This window comes from Simochromis diagramma, unplaced genomic scaffold (genome assembly GCF_900408965.1).
Source record: "Simochromis diagramma unplaced genomic scaffold, fSimDia1.1 OVJJ01000487.1, whole genome shotgun sequence".
Classification (NCBI taxonomy): Eukaryota; Metazoa; Chordata; class Actinopteri; order Cichliformes; family Cichlidae; genus Simochromis; species Simochromis diagramma.
In genome coordinates this window covers 989,166-1,007,801 of record NW_024387305.1, presented here as the reverse complement: position 1 = coordinate 1,007,801, position 18,636 = coordinate 989,166, and the positions used below count along the sequence as shown (strand labels likewise).

At 36.9% G+C, this 18,636-nt stretch overlaps 1 protein-coding gene across 1 annotated transcript; it reads right to left on the bottom strand.

Annotated features, from left to right (window-relative positions):
* Nucleotides 1–60: 60 nt before the first annotated feature.
* Nucleotides 61–17,054, bottom strand: LOC120717075 (sodium/potassium/calcium exchanger 2-like). The gene is made up of 10 exons (XM_040004905.1): nt 16,597–17,054; nt 14,463–15,590; nt 7,438–7,473; nt 6,975–7,086; nt 5,633–5,716; nt 4,714–4,793; nt 4,419–4,556; nt 4,112–4,201; nt 2,466–2,632; nt 61–2,353 (listed from the first exon to the last, which is right to left on the bottom strand). Exons 2-10 carry the CDS (start codon nt 15,381–15,383, stop codon nt 2,104–2,106), a joined length of 1,878 nt encoding a protein of 625 aa, XP_039860839.1. The 5' UTR covers nt 15,384–15,590; nt 16,597–17,054; the 3' UTR covers nt 61–2,103.
* Nucleotides 17,055–18,636: the final 1,582 nt, after the last annotated feature.

Genomic DNA, 18,636 nt, shown 5'->3' with positions numbered 1-18,636 from the left:
AGTAAAATCAAAAGAAAAATCAGAAATATATATGCATATATATATGTACCTGAATAAAGCTGATATTTTTCATGACATCTTTTCAATATTAGCATACAGAATTTTAAAAAAAAATCCAAGAATAATTTTAACAAAGATGTGATATATTGTTTCCATTATTTATTTATTTTTTTACTTGTTTTAACTGCTAATGTTTGCACTTCCAAGAATTAACAGCAGAGGGAGGTGATAATGGTCTACAGCTCATTTAACTAGCAAGGACCCCAACCCAAATGACAAAGGTTTATTCAAATGAAGCAACAAGGTAGGCCAGAGACAACGTTTGGGTTTGGGGAAGAATCAGCAGAGGCTGACTAGAGAAAAATGGAAGGGAATGCAGAAATATATGTGTAGGCATTTATAGGTGTATGACCGAAAGGGCATTGTTTGCGGTGTGGACATGCTCCTGAAATTCAGATAAACTATTTTTCATTTCTTCAAGAATTATAAATTATTGCCCAGATTAAAGTCTGCTTCAAATTCTCCTGAGAACCGAGGGGAAAAAATTTTTTCCTTTAGAACTTTTTTTTGTGTGATTTATTTATTTTGAGCATTTAGGGGCAGGTTAGAAGAGATTTTAAGCCATCCGTGGTCTATGCTGTATATGAGGACAGGCGGTTGGTAGCAACAGGTGGTGCAAAATGCTCAAGATGGACAATATGGATACTAACTTGCCTTTTTAGCAAGGCCCCATGTTACTAAATGGGTCACAGCAGTTGGATTTTGCTCATGAAACAACAACAATAGAGTAAAAATTTTGCACCATCAGAGAAAATGCCAAAGAAGTAAAAGCCTTTCTTCAGTTTAACATTTCTTTATTGTATTTTTCTGTAAGTATTTAAAATTACAACCTCCTTAAACATTTCCATTCAATCCCGAAGAAAAATTTTTAACATTTGCATACATTTGAATGGAAACATTGTACTGTGTTTTCTTACTACTACTAGGGATGTAAAATTCCATGCTTTTTACTCAGCGTTATGTCACTAACTGAACAATGGCTTACAACTTGTAAGTCTAACAGAAATAACACAAATCTGTGTTATCTTTTACAGTACATTAGTTGTTTTACATCAAAATAATACAGATGAAAAGCAGTGATATCGCTTATATTGAACACTCTTTTTTCAGGAACATATAAGTTGAAAAATAACCTTGAAGTTTAACAAGTAAAATAAAACAACCTCTGTTAATCTTTAGTCCAGCACTCGTTGTCCAAACTGCATCTCTGGGGATCAACACTTCACTAAAGTCATGCAATGTAAAGGCAGCCAGAACCGAAGAAGTCATGTTCACAAGCTCGTTATAGATAGTTGGAATATACATATTTAGGCAGTACTGACAACCTTAGCCAGTTTTATCCATGTGCAGCAACTATTTAGTATTTGATATGTGCTACAATAGATTTCAGTGGATGGGTAGCAATTCTGCCAAATATGACCCCAAATGTCAAAATGTATTTAAAAACACATAACATTTCTCTGATGTAGCAAAGTACGTGGAGTATTGGACATCGCCCTCATAATGATCTTATGTACTAAATATCTGCTTGTAAGAGTAATGATGTCTCATACTTGGTTTGAGACAGCTTCATCAACAAACCAAAAACAGCTGAAGATTTCTGAGATCTTCAGCTGACATTTCAATCTGGCTTTTCTTTCACTGACCATCAAATATTTTCAGCATGTTTCAGCCAACACAGGAAACTGCTTGCAGTCACGTCGGAGAAAGAGAATTCTTCTTATTCGATGGCATGAAATCCATAAAAGAAGCACAGGTCTGTTTTCCACGGATAAACGCCTGTGATGCACCAGCCTGAATTTGCAAGATTGATTTATGTCACGGCTTCTGCCTAGCTGACATCAACAACCGTGTGTGTGTGTGTGCGTGTGTGTGTGTGTGTGGGTGCAAACTTGTATGTCTGTGTGTGGACAGTGGCTATGCAGACCTCTACTGTGTGCATATTGAGTGACAGTGTGTATATGTTTGTTTTATGTAATGGTCAATATGTGCTGTTATGCTTAATTTCTGCTGTTTGACCAGCAGTTAACCAGAGTCCCTCCCTCAGACTGTAACGGGGCAGACAATAATTCTGTCCTCCAGCATGACACTGACAACGAGGAAAACAAAGTACAGCAAAAACATAAGAAAGCCCAGACTCTTGCTCATTCTCCACTTGCAAGCGGCAATGGACATGATGACAAACAGCAGCATGAGGAAGAGAAGGACGATGGCGCAGAACAGGCCATTGCTGCTCACCTCCACTGGCTTCAAGTCATTGATAATGTTGAAAATGAGCCAGGGGAATGGCAGACTGGAGGGAGGACAGAGGCACAGAAAAGACAACAGAGAAGAATTGGGTTTTCTTGGCACATTCTTATTTAAAAATGAATGGCTTGTGTGTTCTTGTTTATTGGCAGACTCACCCCACAGTGATGTCAAAGATGTTGGAGCCCACTGAGCTAGACACAGCCATGTCACCGAGGCCCTTTCGAGCTACAATCACACTGGTGATCAAGTCAGGAATTGAAGTGCCAGCTGCTAATATTGTCAAACCCATGATTTCTTCTGTGATCCAGAAAGTTTCTCCAACCTAAAATGAATAATATTCCAACTCAAATCTTCAGTTCTTTTCAGCCACACAAAACCTAAATCTACTAATGTGACAGCATCCTGTCAAGGAAAACATAGGTTAAAGTTATGATAACTCTGTCATTCAGACGTATACATGAAAGTGAAAGACAGGGCCCCTACACTTCACAGTAATTGTGACGTGACGTTACATTTAGTTTAGTCAACAAGTGTCACTAAGAGCAGGGTTTGTAAGTCTGTGTGTGTGTGTGTGTGTGTGTTGCACACTGTATCAGCTGCTCTTGTCCCTCACACAGAATTTCAGAAATTGAGAAATATCTTCTGTATCAGGAAAAATCACCAAGAAGAAACATTTTAAGTTTCAGATGATAAATGTAGCTGATTAGACATGTCCAGTTCTAGCTGTGTGCAGTTTCATGCATTCAGGCTTGCATATTACTGAAAATGATGCACAAAACATTACTTTCTTCAACCTAATAACACTTCTAAAATTAATACATATAGACATGAAGTCTATAAAGAAAAGAGTCCCTGGCTGAAAGAGTGATATATTGTCTTATTTCTTTGTATTAATCAGTTTATTTTTTATGGGTTGACTTTCATCCATCCATTAGTTTCTGGTTATCCAGTACAGGGTTGGACTGGTGCTGGGGCCTATCCCAGTTGTCACAGGGCAAGATACGTGGCCCTGGACCACCAGTCTGTTCCAGAGCTAACATAAAAGACAGCATCAGTCGCACTCACATTCACAACTACGGCCAAGACAGAATAACTAACTAGCCTAACATACATGTCTTGGACTCTGGGAAAAACCTGGAGAACACTCACACAGACACAGGTAGAACATCCAACCTCTTTTTTTTCCATTAATAAATATTTCTGGATAACGCACATTCATCTGCATGCATTGAGTTAAATCTGCTATACAAAAAAATAATAATATTTAAATATAATCTAATCCTATTTCAAAAAAATTATTATAATAATTTCATTAAAACAAACCTAAGAGAACAATTATATTTCATGTATTTTAGAAGATAAAAGGAATCAGTCCATGGATGGTGCTTTAAAAACTAAAAATGACATGAGGCTTTCAATATCTGAAAATGTACTCATTTACTCATTGCCACTCACAGGTGAGAGCATAATGACCAATTCTTATTGCACTTTTGGCAATGCTTTTTCACGTGGCGTGCTGCACCTGTAGAAGCTAAATTAGCAGGTGCACTTTGTCAGTAACCTTGTGCTTTTGTCCTGTCGCTGCACTTGTGCTCTTAAAATAGAGTGCTACAGGTTGATCTGACTGTGGCTCAAGACAGATTAGCCAGGATTAGTTCCCACGGTCACACATTTAACACCCTGACAGCTGCACTCTGACGAGAAAGGCCTCAGATATAGTGTGTATAGACAACAGGGCTGTTGTATGCTGCAAACAATCATACTCTAACATTTGTTTGTGAGTGCGTTGTGTGGGAAATACCTGATGAGCCCACCACACCATCAGGTAGGAAAAGAACGCAATCCAAAAGATGGAGCCGAGGAAAGTGACCGGGAAGAACCTTTCTGAGGTCTAAAAAACATAAAATAAAGCAATGTAGCTTCTTAGTCTATCACTTCTTTTTCATCTAACTTAACATGTAAAATCAAGCAGTAGAGAGCATTCAAAGCACAGCCCTATACCCCTAAACTAAAGCTGTGTGTAATATTCAGTAGAGCTGTGGAGCTCTACTCTATTTTCAAATAGGGTTTCAGTTTGTATTTTTATATTTGGTTGTGTGTATATCTACCTCTCTCCTGACATCAGGCAGCGTGAGCCAGAGAGGGAGGATGATTGGCAGGATCAAGAGGTAGGTGATTTGTTTCCTGGGAGTGTCAGGCCATGCCAGGCTCAAAGGCTTGTCTTCATCTTCATCTTCCTCACCACCCTGAGGATTAGTTCATGATCTTACATTGTAATATTGTGCCTATGTTGTACATAAATATATTTGGACATATTTCTTTGGGTAAACATAACTAAGTTAAATTTCCTGATTGTTTATAGGTCAAACATTTTGCTTTTGAAAAGGAGTGATGCTTCCATACCTCATCTCCTCCTGCAGCACCATTCATTGGTGGTGTAACTTCCACTGCAACATTTGTACTGTTTGTGATCTTTTTATCAGCTGGAGGTAGAAAGTAAGTAAAAAAAAGTAAGTGCATTTTATTTATATAGCACAGTTAAAAACGGTGCTTAAAACAAACAATAAAAGGTGTGTTGAAACAAAAAAGAAGAAGAAAGAAACAAGAAAGATAGAGGGACAATACTAGCAATAAAAAAAGAGCAATAATATCATGGCAATAATTTATCAATATTAATTATAATATAGTTAGTTAATATAAAATAACAAATTAGAAATAAAATAATCAAAGATCATATTTAATCTCCTCTACTGAGAAAAAGAAAAGATAATCTCTTTATTTACTTTTTTTTTACAAGTATAAAGCAGTTTGTGCATCTTTGTGTAAAAATTCTTGGATGATAACAGATCAGCTGTTCAACTAAAATGTATTGAATGAAATAAATCAGAGATTAATCCACAACCAGAAAAAAACCCCTCTAAATTACAGCCTGACACATAAATGTATTAATGCAATCACTGTCTATAAAAATATAAAACTTTTATCATTTTAACTGTTTCTTTAACATCAGTGACGCAAGGGACAGTCACGTTACTTACATTAATGAGGGAAAACATTAAAAAAAAAAAGATTCAGTCTTCTCGTGAAATGAAAAGGTAGCATTTAGTTTTCTTTTTCAAAGCTTTATTGCCTGAACAATTCTTTCTTGTGTAGCCTGCCCATGATCTATTCCACTATTTTCTAAATTAACATACTGATAAATTTGTGTGCCATTTCAATCATTCATCTATAAACTGATAAATAACTGCACAACTGATTTGTCACTTTATCGATGGGGGTTGACCAAAAGTACATTGGCGTTTCAGTATTCACTGGTACACACCTACTCCGTTGGCAGTGGCACCATCTTCTTTACACTTCTTCTTGGCCATTTTGTGAAGGATTGAAGCCTTCTCTTTAAAATGTCCTAAAACAAAAGAAACAGTCCTTAATGCAACATGTCTTAATGCAAGCTCAATCATCCAGTTATGGAAATCCCAAAAAGTTGATTCTGTTCATTTGGACGTAGCGTTTTCAGTGGGGGAGGCGTTTCGTCACCCATCCAAGTGACTCCTTTAGTCTCAGCTGACTGTAGGTTTCCCAACCCTATAAACAGTACATTTGCACAATGACTGAAACTAGCCCACTGAATGAACAATGTAAATTGTCATGACCATTGATCAGTGGCTATGGTGTCATCATGGAGGCAGATGAAACAATGGTCTCGTATGATGTTACATCTCTCTTAACTTGTGTTGTTTGTAGTTCGTAAGAGATTTCAGGATGGCCCTAACCTCAGCATCAGGACCACTCTCAGCACAAACAGTGTGTTTGTTCTTGGAACTGTGTCTTCATTACGCATATTTCACATACAAGGGTCATTACTACAGGCAGAAATATGGGCATGCCGTGGGTTCCCCTTTTACACCCACTGTGGCCAACTTGTACATGGAAGAAGTGGAAAAAAGGGCTAGGGTTAGTATTGGAACAGCTGAGACACATTTTTCTAAACACAGCGCCTCTGTTGTTTTTAAACCCCAAAACAGGCTGCACCAAAAATTGGTGCTCCCCAAGGATCTGGTCCCCTGGTAGTACTATAGTATAATGCCAGGAGGATTCCCATGATTTATACATCAGGGAAATCAAACAACCTCTGTTTCAGCCGATGGCACAACACAGAAGAGCCACCTCGTCAGGTCAGGACTCCTCAGTCTATTTACACATACCAGCCAGTGGACACTCTTTCAGTAAGGAGGACATACACATCCTGGACAGGGAGGAACGCTGGTTTGAGCGAGGAGTCAAGGAGGCCAAGGGAAGGACCGTCTCTGAATCAAGGAGAAGGCCTAAGGGTGCATCTTTATTGCAATGCTGTGATTGCAGCCATTCTGCAACTCTCTTAACTGTCTATGCTCTTAAGCCTAATCCTAGATATAAACCTTTCATAGGATATCCTTTTGATCTTGGGCTAGGCTTAATCTGTTTCTTGGAAACCTGAAGTTATTAACTTTTATTTAATCTCAAGAAAATTCACATTTGAATTTGTTGTGGTGAAGGAATGTAATCTTTATGTCAGCACATTGTATGTGTCACATTCTGTGTTTATTTGAAACATTTCTAATTTGGGAAGATTATAATGTTTGTGAGAGTGTACGTGATTTGTATCTGCGCATGCTCACTCATACCCTCATTACTGAGGGGATCCAGTGTGTGTATCATGAGCTGGAAGATGCTGTTTCTCATCAGCGAGTTGTGTAGAGAAGCACAGCTGCCTTCCCTCTGCAGCCTGGGTTTAGCCTGTAAAACATAAAACCACAAATACCAAATGTTTTTATGGATTCAAATGTAAATGCACACTTATTTTACGCATCATTATTTCTCTCTGTGTCCACTCATGGGCTTATTATAGTCTTAAACCATTATCAGGTGGAGCTGGTCACAGCTTCAGTTCTTTAAATAAATAAAATTAAATTTGCAATGTTCCAAAGGGGAAAAGAAAGATAATAAGACATTAAGCTACTATTTAAAAATTAAATGAAAGCACAAGAAACACATTTTTAAATAAACCTCTTTGAAAGATTTGAAATATAGTGAAATATAGAAGCGGTATACTATGTTATGCATATAAAACAGTACAAATAAACTTACCGTAAGCTTGTTCTCGTCATCACTTGGGGCATTTACCTTTAGGAAAGAACACAGAGACAATAATATAATAAAAATATAATAATAGACATAATAATAGATCACTGTAATGGAGAATATAATAAACATATTAAATATGTAGTCATATATTCAGTATATTTAATAAAATGCTACCAACACTTTTTGTATTTGTGACACTGGATTGGATTGCATTTAAACAAATGTTAATTAAAATAAACATGGAAATGGTGATGGAATAGGGAAAGAATAGGACCTGAGCTTGAGTTATTCACAAAGCACTTTGGAAGGCATTTTTAGATCAAGTATATGTAAATTATTTCTAACAGCAGGGAGGGTAAAAACACCATTAATCAAGTAATTATGCAAAAATGAAAAGATAAAAAAATATTTACTCAAGATTTATCATCACCTTCTTTTTCAGTATCCCAGCTATTTTAGATGTATAACTTCAGTGGAGATTACATCAAGCTGTTCATGTCCAGTATTTATTTAAACTTCCTCATGAAAGTAAACCATTGCACGTTTTAGGCACCTTTCCAACACGAAGACTACACACACAGGAGGATCTCACACTAATCTCAATCCCAGCCATGTTTTTAGATGGCGTATACACCACAGCCATGTCACTATATAGCCACATACATATATACATGTCAAAGCTCCCTCAGTCCTAACTCACACTGTGCCACTGAGCTACACCCGTGGTGAAAGAAAACAAAAAAGCTGGATTTTACTCCAGAAAAACTAGCAAAGATGAAACAAAGAAAAGAAAACATGCACACAGACTAAAAGGAGAAACCATGAGTAGCATAACTATATATACAGACTACCAAACCATTTGGCTTTTGGGGGGGGATCACAAATTGGATTCATATTAAAGGCTATAGAAGAGTTTTTGCACCATATCCAAGGTGAAAGGCAAATTAAAATTATATAAATTCTCAGTGTTTACTGTTCCAAAGTTGTCTCCCAAAATATTACGTCTGACAGGTTTGTATAAACATGATAATGCTGTATTTTTACTCACTTTGTTCCAAAGATGAAAATCTTATTAAAGGTAAAATAGCTTCCAAAGAACCAAAGAACAAGATAAATGAGAAGATATAGTTACTATCCTGAGTGCAATTAAAGCTCCATTAGCAAAGCAACAGCCAAAAAAACCCCCATTTAGATGAATATTAGATTAGTATAGATTTTCTGGTCCTTTTACCTATTTGTTGTGTGATTGTGCTTGTCTGTTGTTTATAATCATGACAGTGTGGTCCAGAAACCAGACTGGGTCACAACTGTGCAAGAGGAAGCCATGGTACCATAAAGTAGTGTAAATGATGGTAAATGGCCTGTATTTGTACTGGTAAATGATGCAAGTAACATCATAATAAAGTACAGTTTCAATACTGGATGTGGTCCAAGACCTCATTGTTGTCACTGCTGGTGTGATCCTATTGCTAAATGGTCTCCACTTAATCTAAATGAGGCGTTTTACAAACACAGAGTGAACATGCTAAACTCAACAACAGAGGGTTTTCTAACTAACTTGATGGTTGGTTTTGTTTTTAACAACAGGTACCCTTCCTGCCACAACACCAAAATGGAATTTATGTCTCCAAATGAAACAAAACCAGCAACATTTCACTTGCCAAGCAAAAGCTTAAACCATTAAACCGGCACACTCTGGAGCCACAAAGTCATCTTATACTCAACAAGTATCTCATGAACAAAATCGAGCACTAAAGTGGTCTCTGAGAAATATACAAACACAGACAAAATACCACACCTGGCACGTTTTCATGACTGAGTCTTCAGAGATTGAGCAGATAATCCCTTTAATTAAAACACCTGCTGCTGCTAGGGTTGCTAAACCAAGACACGGGTGGTTAAGTATTGTTTTTTGAAGTCATCACTACCAAATTGCTCTGGTCCACCTGGTTGTTTGGTAATAACAATTGTGTCTAATCTTGATAGAGATCAGTTTTCAATTTAAATCTAGTAAAACTATGTATCTTATCAGTCAGAGCCTTTTCTTCCTTTTTATATTGTTGTGAGTTCAAACATTGTATCATATTTCTCATTAGACTTATTAAACTCAGCTAAACAACATAATTTTAGAAAGTTTTGGCCAATCTTCTAAAACCATTTGATGGTTGAAGATGGAAGATGTGAATACTTCACAGCATTCATCTTACCCTTGTAATAAAAAAAATTATAAAATGAAATAATAATATGGATGATGATGATGATAATGGTAATAATAATGATGGTGATGATAGCGAGAAAAACATGGTCAAATGAAGGACCAAACCTAAAGTTAAGGAAGCTTGCCTTTTGTTGTCACCTGTCTTTCTTGGCCTCGTGATTTCTGAGCACTGTAAGCAGAAGCCAGCTTGGCATTAGGTCATGTTAGCTAATGCTCACATGGCTCATAAGAGTGGCTGGATGACAGAAGACACTTGCAGCCTGCTGTAGAATCTGTTGAGCCTGAAGCTGTTCTTTGGTAATTCCTCTTTGAAAGAAGCATTTTTTTTATTTCAATTTATTTTCTGATTGAAGTTGTTAATTAGATACTGCAATCTGACAAGTAACTATCATTTATAAAGTTTGGGTGTTTTTTTGCATTTTACATAACATATTAAAATTTTACCAAGCTCTTATTATGTGTCATAATAACAAAATCCCTATTGTGTTAGTAATCTACATTTAATAAAATTGTAAATAATGGAGTAATTTTTTCTCTTTGCAGCACAGTTTCAGCCCACATGCTGTATTTTGAGATTTCTAAAAATATCTTGCCCAAAATTTCTATAAACATTGTGATAATATCACATGAAATTCTTCTGCAAGTTGTTTACACGTAAACCTGCCCTGCACGACAACCATCCACCACAGCTTTTTAAAATTGAATGCCAGCAGACTCAAAAATGTATAACTAACCTGTATTTTCCAAGATGTGATTTTCAGTAGTGACATTTCCTGTGACTACAGAGTGTTAAATAAAATTTTATGAATGACAGTAATTTTTGTTTTGGTATTTCTAATAATACATTTGTAAAATAGAGAACCAAAGAGAGTACCTAAGAGAGTACAAATATATGTGTATATGTGTAAAGGTTTTGATTTTGGACTGTTGATATGTAAAACAGATGTTAATAACATACTGGTTTCGATATTTTTTACGTGTTTATTGGGAAATAATACACTCGCCTCCATCTCAGCTATGGTAGAGCTAGTTGAGGTGGAGCTCCTTGCGCCAAGGGATGCTATGAGATTAGTTGAAAAACACGTTTTACACATTTTTCTTTTAGATGGCTTACTTTGTGATATTTAGTGTTAAGCACTTCCTCTGTGCTATGTAAAAAATCACCAGCTCAGCACAGGCCAGTTTCTGGATTAACAGCTATAACTTCAGTAAGTGCATATAGTCTTGTTTTTCTTTTCAGGGTCAGCTTTCCTTATGTTGGTATAGCTATTGAATAGAATAGAATAGAATTCAACTTTATTGTCATTGCACATGCACAGGTACAGGGCAACGAAATGCAGTTTGCATCCATCCAGAAGTGCTTTAGTGATATAGATATATTACAATATATATTAGCTATTGTTTAGCTATTAAAGCTATAGCTATTAAAAGATTTACTAAACAATTTACTAAACAATTTACTAAACAATTTATTGTACTAAGCTGCTGTTCAAGTTTGGTGATCTCATCTTCTCCGAGCAGGAAACTATAGACACTGGAAGACAGCCAAGATGTAAAGTGCTGACCTCAGATCAGCACGTTTACACATAGATTTCCCATCATACTACTGACCATCATGTCACTGATGCAAAATCAGATCACCTTTTCATAATAAACATAAAGTAGAAATTACATAAAGTACACGTCTCTCTCTCTTCCTCTCTCTTCCCCTCTGTCTCTCTCTTCCTGACCATTTGAGCTGTGGGACTTAGCCAGGATTAATCAGCAGAGATCACCACTTTTAGACCAGCAATTTTCAAGCCCTCATGTGAAGTCTTGCAGAAACCCTCACAGGTCAAAGTGCTGTTAAAGAACTTGCTTCCACTCTCACCTGTGATATCATCCTTACTGCTTTAAAAATTATTATAAATAAATAATAAAATATTCACAGCTGTACACTGACTCGCTCTAAAAACCTGAAAAGATCAGCTACAATTTCTATCATAAATAAATCAAATGAAATTTGCATTCTGGGTAACAAGCATTTAAAAATGTACTTATGAACCACAGCAAAAGTATTAAAAATCTAGGACAACACGATGCAATTTCAAAATATCCTCCTTCTTTATTCATGCACTAATGGAAAGGTCTTTTCTGTTTAATCACACTGCCCTCTGCTGCCTTGTAGTAAATGAGAGAAATGTCATTTGAACATTTCTTCAGTGCTCTGCAGACCCTGTGTGAAAGTGTGCTTGAATGTATGTTTGCTGTCGTCACTGCAGGTAAGCAGTTGATAAGGGGATTAGAGAGAATTAGCATCTTTAGTCCCATCAGTAAGCAAACCAGCAAGTCTTCTCATCATCTCCTGCTACCCAAATGAAATGCATGCACTGAGCAAACCAACTTGAAAAAGTCCAAAGTACATACAAAATACAAGCTTCACAGCACTATGAGCATAACTGCAGGCAGAGAATGAACTGTGCAGGATTGTTTCTCTCTGAGATCTGCTGATTCCTGCTCCTCCAGGTACCACCTGACTATTATTAGTGGCTCTAATGGGATTAGAGAGCATTAACCTGAGGGATTATTTAGGAGCTACCAACACATGAGAGCAAGACAGCTTGACATCCAGTGCTGGACAGCAAAAGAAGAAAGCTGTTCTTTGGTTCAAGTGAGGCAGCTTGGGGAACAGCTGATTCCCAGAAGGGCACAGATGTCAAACAGAGCTTCTGTAATAACAGTGATATTAAGTTTGATTAGCACACATATGTATGTAATCAAAGGTTTAAATAATTCAGTATGAACTAAAATATAACAACTCTACAATGGAAATTAATTCTTAAGAAATTGTGTTGAAAAAACTTAAATATTTTTATATCATATTTCATATGCCATTTGCCATTAATGGCAAAAATGCTAAAATAAAACCACTTGGAGTAATATTTGGAGAACATTTTGTCTGGTTTAGACCTACAAGAAAATTTCATGGGAGGAACTTTAAAGCAAATACCATCACATCAGAGGTCAAGAGCTAATATGCAATGTAAAATGTGAGTATTACTGAAGCAGCATGTATAGCAATGGATTGAATATGACCCTGATGGACTGATAGTGGATGATGGCAGATGAGGTTACACACATATGATTAAGAAATCGCAGAGCAACAGATTCAACTCCAGCTGTACCCAAACAATAATAGGATAGATGGTGAGTCACTGAACAACTGTTTCTGTTTCCATTTGTTTAAATTATTAACGATGTGAATAACGACAGAAACTGATGCTTAAATAAAAAAAAACATGGCCAAACATTACTCTATCATAGATAACAGCTCCCGCCCACTTTTTTTCTAATGTAAGGACACAGCTGGGAGAGCTAAATGAGGGACAGGACTTAACAGAGCAGAGAAATGCACACGGAGGTTTGTACTAATAGTACTTTTCCTTCTCACATCATTGCTTCAGTTTTGGCGTTTTAGACTATATGGAATACATGAAGGAATTAACAATAAAAGAGTCCAATTGATGGTTAAGTCATCACAAAAAAATCTTAGTGTGGCACTTTGGTGACAATTTCTGCATGACATGCCTTTTCCTGTTATTATCTGAAATAAATTGTAAAGTGAGTGTATATGTTAAATCTGTTCAAGCAAAACTTTGTGGTTAAGTAGTTTGGACCACCAACTTGGCTGATGCAAGTCTTTGGCAAATGTTCAATAATACCTGTGATGATCTCGATAGATGGGAATACAGTAAAACCCTAATAAAAATACAAAGTTTGAATGAAATTAAATGCGTGACAGATTAATCTAATCTTTAACTTACTTAAGTTTTCAAACATAAAAAATCTTAAGTCTTGTAATCCAGTTTAAATGGGGACATTGACTAGCACTGTTACATCACTCCTGTTCTAAGAGCCCTGCTGGACTCTGGTCTGAACTCCATTACTAAAAGTAATGATTAAAGATGAAGCCTGGTCTTAGTCAGCATGAATATGGTGTAATCTGGCTGTCTATCAAACATCATCTGAAGTACACAGGTGCACAAATGTTTATATCCTTTGAAAGTGAAATTAAGGAGATTTTGATGGATGACAGAATGCAGTCTGTTTAGTACTCAGGTCTCTTTTAACACCCTCTCAAATTCTCAAACCATGAATACTATTATTCTAAGGCTCAGCAGTCTATGTAAGTTTTCCCTGTTATGTAATTTACTTGGGAAAATTTTTAAACAACAAAACGACAAGAGCAACAACAACAACAACAACAAAATAAACCATTTTGAAGCTTATACTTTGTACCACTCCTTTCCAAGTATGCAAATCAAGTGGTATAGTGTTGCTGGAAAAGATTCAGTGTCCTTTTTCTTTGTTTACCTATTTACAGTGCACTTATTTTGGTTAATTTTATATACATGTTGTTGTTGTTTTTTGATTAATTGATTTCATGTAAATCATTCATTCAATCTATCTATCAATCAATCAGTTTCTTCATTTCAAATTAGGCATTTTTCTTTCTGAGAAACTCCCTAGTTTTAGTATCCGAGATGTAAGACTCATTCTCCTGATACACTCTTTTAATTTAAAGTCTTCATGGTTGTTTGACCCAGTAGATTGAAGTGTGGATGAAATCTTTTGTGAAATTTTTTGGCATTTCTGTTTACTTATTTATTTATTTATGTTTTACGTTTTGGAACTTAACCTTGGAAGAATATTTATAGTCTATACAAAGCTGTCGCTTGACAATGATCAAGGGTGTTGTGGAGTAGAAAACATCTGGGTAAGAGTAGGGAGGATAAATGGATGGATGGATGGATGGATGGAGTCAGCTCACCTTCTGTGCATTCTCCAGCTCGTCCACCTGGTTGCTGCCCAAAATGCTTCTGATGATGAATTCGCATTTGGCATTGAACTTCATGAAAGTTACATAGAAGGCGTAGAATAGCAGCAGACTAACACTTTCTTCCAACACAATTTGATTATCCAAAAAGAAATAGATGAGCATGAGCAAGCCAACGATATAGAATGAGACATCTCTGAACAGAGGCCACCAGGTGAGATTCAGCACCTCTTTGGAGAACAAGGCGCACATCCCAATTACAAATAGGATGTTGAAGACAGCCGATCCCACAATGGTACCAATACCCACATTGCTGTGGGAGATGAAGACTCCTATAACAGATGTGAAGAGTTCTGGGGCAGACCCACCTGCAGCCATAAAGGTGGCTCCTGCTACATCATCAGAGATCTCCAGCTTCTCTGTGATGACCGTGAGTGCAGGAACAAAGAACTCATCACAGACAATGGCTAAAGCTATGAACATGTACAACATGCCAAACATATGAAACGCTACGTAGCCCTGGCGCCTGTCCTCCACACTGAAATAGTCCGTTGGGTAGTCCCCATGATTCATCTCTATACTGGAGGATTTCATGGCCACCGGTGTATCCTCTGGTGCTGCTGAAAGGTTCCGGTACTGCAGAAGAGTTCTTTGGGGCATTGCTCCCTCAGCTGAGCGTTCAGCAGCTGAATCTACCTGAGTGGTCACTGATTTGGCCAGCATCAAGGCACTCCATGAACAGACTGTGCAGACAACCACCAGGCTGATGATAAAGCCCAAAATCCGTCCAGGCCGTAGCTTTCTCTTGACACCATGGTACAAGTGCATGGTACTCCTACTTTGAGGGCCCAGGCGAGGTGGTGAGCTGGAATATGCTATCAGGTCTTGATTTCTTATGGGTAGGATGAAATCCATTCTGTTTGGTGCAGGTTGTCAGAGTGGAAGTGTCTGGAATCCCCCAAAAGCTGGGTTGGTGGTGATATTGGCTATAAGGGTGGGGGTTTGACAGGCCACGGCGGTTTACCAATTGGTTTGCATGCTGCTGCCAGGTTTAAACACAACGGAAGCCCTTCAGTCTGATTCCAGGATCTATGCCATTTAAAGGTTTCCCCATATTACACACTGCAAGACAGAGAAAACAGAAGTTATAATACAAGTGTGCAAATGAAATATAGACATAAAAAGATATGCATAATAATTAACTATTTATCTATCAAATGGAAATCACACGAGCCATTTACCTCCAATGACAATAATAATCAGCAATTTTGATGAGTATCCTTTTTTTCCTTTTATTTCTTTCCTTAAAAAAAACAAACATTTTCACTCCTGCTATCAGCTTTACTGTGGCCTCCTTGGCTCGAGTATGCCCATTCACCTACTTCTTTGCTATTTCTCAAAGAGAAACTTTGTTGGTTTAACTTTACTCAAGTGTTTGATGAGTTGTTCCCTTCTGATTCTTTAGTCTTTCAAGCATTCTTGTTTCCTTTCAAGCATCCCTGCAAGTATTGTTTTTGTAACAGTGTCACAACTAAAACCCTTGTTAAAAAGCAGCTTCAGAAATAGCTATTCTCAAATCTAGAGTAAATCATATTTTATTCAAACACATAAACCTTCAAATATATTATTTTATTTTGGTAGAACTTAATTTTAAATAACAGTCAAAATCACATATAGCAACATTTTTTTTTCACTTGTAGTTTTTGTAATTTTGGTGTTGTAATTGGTCCTGAGAAGATGCAGTGAAAGCTTTTCTTTAACTGTAGCTAGAACATTAGTGAAATCGCATTAGAGAGCTTTTTAATCCCCCATAGGATATACTTAGATTAGCCTCACGTCCTGCACACAGGTACCAAAAGGTAGGCACCAACAAAATGAACAGAATGAAAAATGAGACCTGATGAGATTATTTTGCACATTAGAGTTATTAAACACTTATTCTATTCTACAAAAGCAACAATAATCTCTGAAGTCTTACAATTTTGTGCAGCCTCATTTCTATCATTTAAATGTTTTAAACAAGCAACAATTTGCTGTCAGATGAATACTAAATCTTTTAGGTTATTAGAGTGAAGACAAATTGCAGCTACACACCAAACACACACATTCATCTTTTAGGTTCTCATACCACTCTTGGATATCTCCAGTTCAGTGGAGAAAAGTACAGCAGTCAACAGCTTGTAAGATCCTGAATCTCTGAGTGAATATTCCTGTAAATTGACTCTAAAAACAAAATGATCCCAGGTGTTCAGTGCAGGTCTCAACAGTAAATCCTCAGTGAGATTTTCTTCTCTAAGCACAGAAAGCTTCAGGACAGCATGTCCTGAAGGAGCTCCTCCCTCTTTTTCAGTGTTCCTCCCCCATTGACACTGGCCACCTCCTTTTACTTTCTCCTCCTTCCTTGTCCTCTCTGTCGCCAAGTCACTGTTAAAAAATGAGGATCACTATATCTGTCAATCGTATCTGCTTCCTCTGGCCACCCTTCCTATCGCCCCACCTCTCCACATCACCTGCATAATTCCTTCCTAGCTCCACAAACAAGCGAACAGATAATGGATTGAGAACAATAAGCTTACAGCTTGATGAGGCTGAAATTATCAGATCACAGTCTTGTGTATAAAGCGCTTGAAAATGATCCTACTTACTCTGTTATGCAATACTCTGCAGCATAGTTCACAATAGATGCTGCATGATATTTGTATGCGTTAGAGGTTTATAACCTATAAACAGGATGCCAAACTATTTTAAAAAATGAAAGTTATAGGACGTCATTTTGCCATTTAGTTTTATTAATTTAAGTAATTTTTTTCTTAGAGGGTTAGAAACCTTATTAAGCTGCATAAAACATATTTACATGTGAGAGAATAGATTCTGAGGTATGTATATACTTTGAAAGTACAAAATAAGTCACTGTGATTTCTTACAAAGATGGACAAACCATAAATTTCACATTTCAAATTTGAAATATGATGCAGCTCTGCTTTTTCTTACCTAATCTCCCCTACTCCCACACCAAAAAACTCAATTAACAGAGAAGAAACCTAAATAACTTAACATTTATTTTGTAGGTAGCAAAACCAAAAACAATTTAAGAAAAACATTTAACCTGATGTATAAATACCAAGTTTAAATAGATCAGAATGATTCATGAAACAAGATGCCTTTGGGTGCTTCTTCCCCCAAACTTTAGATTTTATGTTTTTGTAACAAACTTCAGCATATATCTTGTGTGCATATTAGACTGGTTTTCAAAATAAATTAATAAATAAATAAAAAGGCTCTGATGTATGCAAGCATATATTTTCCTTTTAGTGGCGAATTCTTGGATTCTTGCTGGACAGTACAAAGCTGCAAAAGCTGTTCAGGAACTGCTTGAGGAACATAACAAAGAGTCCAAATTGATGACCTGACCTCTACACTCCCTAGAGCCCAATCCAATCAAGCATTTGGAAGATCCATTCAATGTAGTGGGATCCAAAGATGTCCCACTCTGCAATTCACTGCTAAGATTTAGCAGTCAAACAAAACTGACCTTTAACCCCTCCCCCCCTCAAAGAATTTACATTAGAGCTGTTTTGGCAGCACAAGAATCATCTGATATTAGGTAAGTAGTTTTGATGTTGGGATTGATCAGTTATGCTAATGCCATAAATAACAAGTTGTTATGGAAGTGATATCACCATGCTGTCTTTTATTTACTGAATGTATGTAATGGGCTTTGAATGCCGCACCCACTCTTAGGAAACAGTCCCACACTCTTAATGTCAGGTCAGGGTTAAGCCGGAGCAGCTACCTGAGGGCAAGATCAAATGATGCTGCCATTTCTGTTACCTAGCATGTCTCTAAGACAGATGTATGAGGGAGAATAAGCATGGAACAGGCAAATGTATTGTAACAAAAAAATACAGATTTAGCCTCGTTATAAAAAATCTCATCAGAAAATTCTTCTTAAGACATACTCATTTTGAATCGTGTATTCAGAATAACATGTAGAATAAGAATAATCCGAATAATGCTGTTTCTGTTCCCTTACAAACCACAAACCCTGCTGGGATTAAATCCTATGGGACCTTTCTCACCTCCAATTGCTCTTATCCAATTAAATGGGAGTATACTTAATGGAGTGGACTGCTTATTTTCCTTTGTAAGCAAAATTTGCATCTTCATT